The sequence below is a fragment of the Onychostruthus taczanowskii genome, unplaced genomic scaffold (genome assembly GCF_017590055.1).
Source record: "Onychostruthus taczanowskii isolate IOZ18803 unplaced genomic scaffold, ASM1759005v1 scaffold318, whole genome shotgun sequence".
Lineage (NCBI taxonomy): Eukaryota > Metazoa > Chordata > Aves > Passeriformes > Passeridae > Onychostruthus > Onychostruthus taczanowskii.
Window position 1 is genome coordinate 39,126 of NW_024500550.1, and position 3,548 is coordinate 42,673.

General features: G+C 67.6%; 1 protein-coding gene across 1 annotated transcript in view; it reads right to left on the reverse strand.

Annotated features, from left to right (window-relative positions):
- Positions 1–7: 7 nt before the first annotated feature.
- The window catches only part of MECP2 (methyl-CpG binding protein 2), a 6,533-nt gene continuing 2,992 nt past the window's right edge, over positions 8–3,548 (reverse strand). The window contains exons 4-6 of the mRNA XM_041409991.1: positions 2,560–2,732; positions 1,142–1,835; positions 8–357 (exon numbers count right to left, since the gene is read on the reverse strand). Coding sequence (XP_041265925.1) covers positions 59–357; positions 1,142–1,835; positions 2,560–2,732 — 1,166 coding nt within the window. The 3' untranslated portion in view covers positions 8–58. The remainder of the gene's footprint in view (positions 358–1,141; positions 1,836–2,559; positions 2,733–3,548) is intronic.

Genomic DNA, 3,548 nt, shown 5'->3' on the forward strand with positions numbered 1-3,548 from the left:
TGCAGCGGCTCCCGGCGCGGGGCTGCGGCTGCGGGCGGAGCGCGGCGGCGGCGGCCCCTCACGCCGCCCTGGGAGCCGCCATCTTGCGCCTGTGTCCGGCGGCCGCCGAGGGTGGGCGGGAAGCGACGGGAGTGGGCGGGGCCCACGCGGACACGCCCCCTCCGGACCCGGGCGGCGCCATCTTGGCCGGGGACGGGGGGCGACATTGTGGGGAAGGCGGCACGGGAAAAGGCGGCGGCATTTTGGGAGGGGGACCGGGAGGAGTTTCACCGCCATCTCGGTGGCCTCCGGCCGGGCCCGGTAGCGGCGGGGCTGGGGCGGGAGGCGGAGGGGCGCGGGGGAACTGTACGGAGCCGGCTGAAGGGGCGCGGCCATGGCGCCAACGGAGGGGGTGTGGTCACGGAAGGGCGTGGCCACGCCCACTCCAACCGCCTCTTAAAGGAGCCGCCCCCCAGCCCGCCTTTTGCGCGGTTTTCCCTCCTTCCCGCTCCCCCCGAGCCCCGCCGACTCCCGGTGCCGCCCCTCCCGGCCTTCCCGCTGCCCCGTAATCGCTCCCCGGCATTCCCGGCCTCGTCCCCCCGCACACACCGAATCCCCCGCGGCCTGGCTGCCGGCGACACGGCCCGTTTCCCGGCGGCGCAGCGCTGTACGGAGCGCTCAGACCGCCATGGGCGCCGCCATCTTGGGCGCCCCGCTTCTCCTTGGGTACCGCCCCCTCCGCAAACCGCGCCCCCTTCTCCTCCTCCTCTTCCTCTGCCCCGGAGCTCCCTCGCTCTCCCCACCGCCCCCCCGGGGTTAACGGCATGCCGGAGGCGCTCTGAGGCCTCACGGCCCCGCGGCTCCGAGCGACACAAACGAGCCGGGGATTCCCGGCGCTGCCATCGCCCCCCGCCCCCCCGCGGACTCTCAAGATGGCGGCGCGCGGGACCAGGATGCGGCGGCCCCTCCCAGGATGGCGCCCCGGGGGCGGTGGGGGGGAAGGACCCGGATGTCGGCTCACGGGGCCGCCATGACACCCCGCGCGTCCCCTCCCAAGATGGCGCCGCCCATCCGACGGAACTGATGCCCGGTGTCGGCCTCTACGGGGCCCCCGAGGTTCCTACCCTCCCTCCCGGCGCTCCCCGCTTCATTCCGCCCTTACCGGGTGCGGCTCCGCTACCGCAGCGGCTCCAAGGCGGCGGAGCGGCCGGTGCCCGGGTGCGCGGGGGAGGGGTCACAAGATGGCGGCGCGCTGCTGTGGGAAGGGGGAGTCCAAGATGGCGCCGCCCGGTGCCCGGATCTTCCTCCTCGTCCTCCTCCTCTTCCTCCTCCTCGCCGCGCGCGCAAGATGGCGGCGCCTGTCCGGAACGGGAGCGGAGCTTTGAGCGCTCCCCGCGCTCTTCGCTCAGGCCCCGCCGCCCCTTCCTCTCGTCCCCCCTCCGGGACAGCCCCGATGCGGCGCCCCAAGATGGCGCAGGTGGGAGCTCGCAGCTCCGCGGCGGCCCAAGATGGCGGCGGCCGCGGGACCCGGATGCGCCGCTCTCCGCGCCGCTCCGCCGCCGCTCCGCACCTGCAGCCACCCTCCGCCCGCCGACCCCGGGCGCCGCTTTCCGCCGCCGCCGCCGCTCGCTCCGAGCCGCCGCCGCCGCGCTGAAAGCCGAGAAAAGCCCGCCCGCCGCGCCGGCTACTGGCGCTTGGGAGCCGCCATTTTGGACGCGTCTCCTCCACCCGCCACAAAGATGGCGCCCGCCAGTCCCCGGATGGTGGCGCTTAACGGCTGCAGCGCTCACTGCGCATGCGCGTCCGTGCCGGTCGTAAAGGCGCATGCTCGGCTCCACCTCGTTCCGGCGCAGGCGCTATTCCGGCCTTTCCCGTAACGGATTTTTGTTCAAACACCCAAATTTGGCGCTTTTCGCCCCAGTTTTGCCCTTCCGGGACCCCAAAACGCTCCGGGGGGGCGGGGAGAGGAGAGGAGGCGGGCGAGGGTTCCTCAGCAAGGGGCTCGGGATGAAGGTCCCAGGGTTTGGGGAGGTTTTAGGGAGTTTTGGGGTGTCTCCCCTCAGGCTCAGGTGTGAAACAGCCCCAGGTGTGACAATGCACCCTCAGGTGTGACAATGCACCTTCAGGTGTGACAATGCACCTTCAGGTGTGACAATAATCCCTCAGGTGTGACAATGCACCCTCAGGTGTGACAATGCACCTTCAGGTGTGACAATGCACCTTCAGGTGTGACAATAATCCCTCAGGTGTGACAATGCACCCTCAGGTGTGACAATAATCCCTCAGGTGTGACACTAGCAGTGACACGGATCCCCCCTGAGGGTCCGGGGAGAGGATTCGGCATTTTGGGGATTTTTGGGAGGGGGTTTGAGCCCCCACCCCCAGCCAGAAATGAGTCTGGGCGTGCCCCCGGTCACCTGCGGGTGGCTCAGAACCTTTTTGGGAGGAATGCTGGGGGTTCCAGTCCATCCCAGTTTATCCCAGTCCCGCCTTCTCCGTCAGAAAGGCCCCGCCTAAGCCCCGCCCCCGGCGGGCGCCGCCATTTTTTGTGTGGCAGAAGCTCCGCCCCCCGGCGGTTACCGCGGCAACGGCGCCATCTTGAGCGTGGCGGAACCGCGCAAAGGCGGGAAAAGGGGCGGGGCCTGAGAGAACGTCCCGCCCCCTAGTCGGCGATGACGTCATCGGGGTGATGACGTAGCAATCGAGAATGGCATCGTGGCGTGACGTCACAACTTCCAGGGCACTCCCGAGGACTGGGGGAGGGGGGAAAGGGCGAGGGGACACCTGGGACCAGGTGAGGTCCCACAGGGGGGTCTGTGACATCACCGGAGGGAATCCAGTGACGTCATTGGAGGGAATCCAGTGACGTCATCCAGGTGATCTATGGGGAAATCCCGGATCACCCTCCTGACCCCACACGGGGACCCCAAACCCCCCTGGGGACCCCAAAATCAGCACCTGGGAACCCCAAAAACCACCTGGGATCCGCAAACTCACAGAGTGACCCAGCCCCCTCCCCCTCTGTGGGCTGGGGGATTTGGGGGAGAATTTGGGGAGATTTGGGGGGATTTTTGAGGGGATCTGGGGGGAATTTGAGGGGGATTTTAGGGGAGATCTGGGGGGGATTTGGGGAGGATATTTGGGGGGGGATTTTGGGGAACCTGGGGGGGGATTTTGAGGGTGGATCCAACAGGATCTGGGGGGGATTTAAGGAGGAATTTGTGAGAGATTTTTGGGCGAATTCTGGGAGGATTTTAGGAGGATTTTGGGGGAAATTTAGGGGTATCTGCGAGGGATTTTTGGAGGATTTTGGGGGGAATTTTAGGAGGATTTTGGGGGGATCACGTGGGAGGATTTTGGGGGATCCCAGGGGGATTTTTGGAGGATTTTGGGGGGGATCTTAGGAGGATTTTGGGGGGGACCTTAGGAGGATTTTGGGGGGATCCGGGGGTCCGTGCGCGGAGCCAAAGAAGCGGCGGAGGCGGCTGAGGGTTACACAGATTTATAATCGCTGGATCACGCGCAGCAGCAGCAGCAGCAGCACAGACACAGACCCGGGGGGGGCGGGG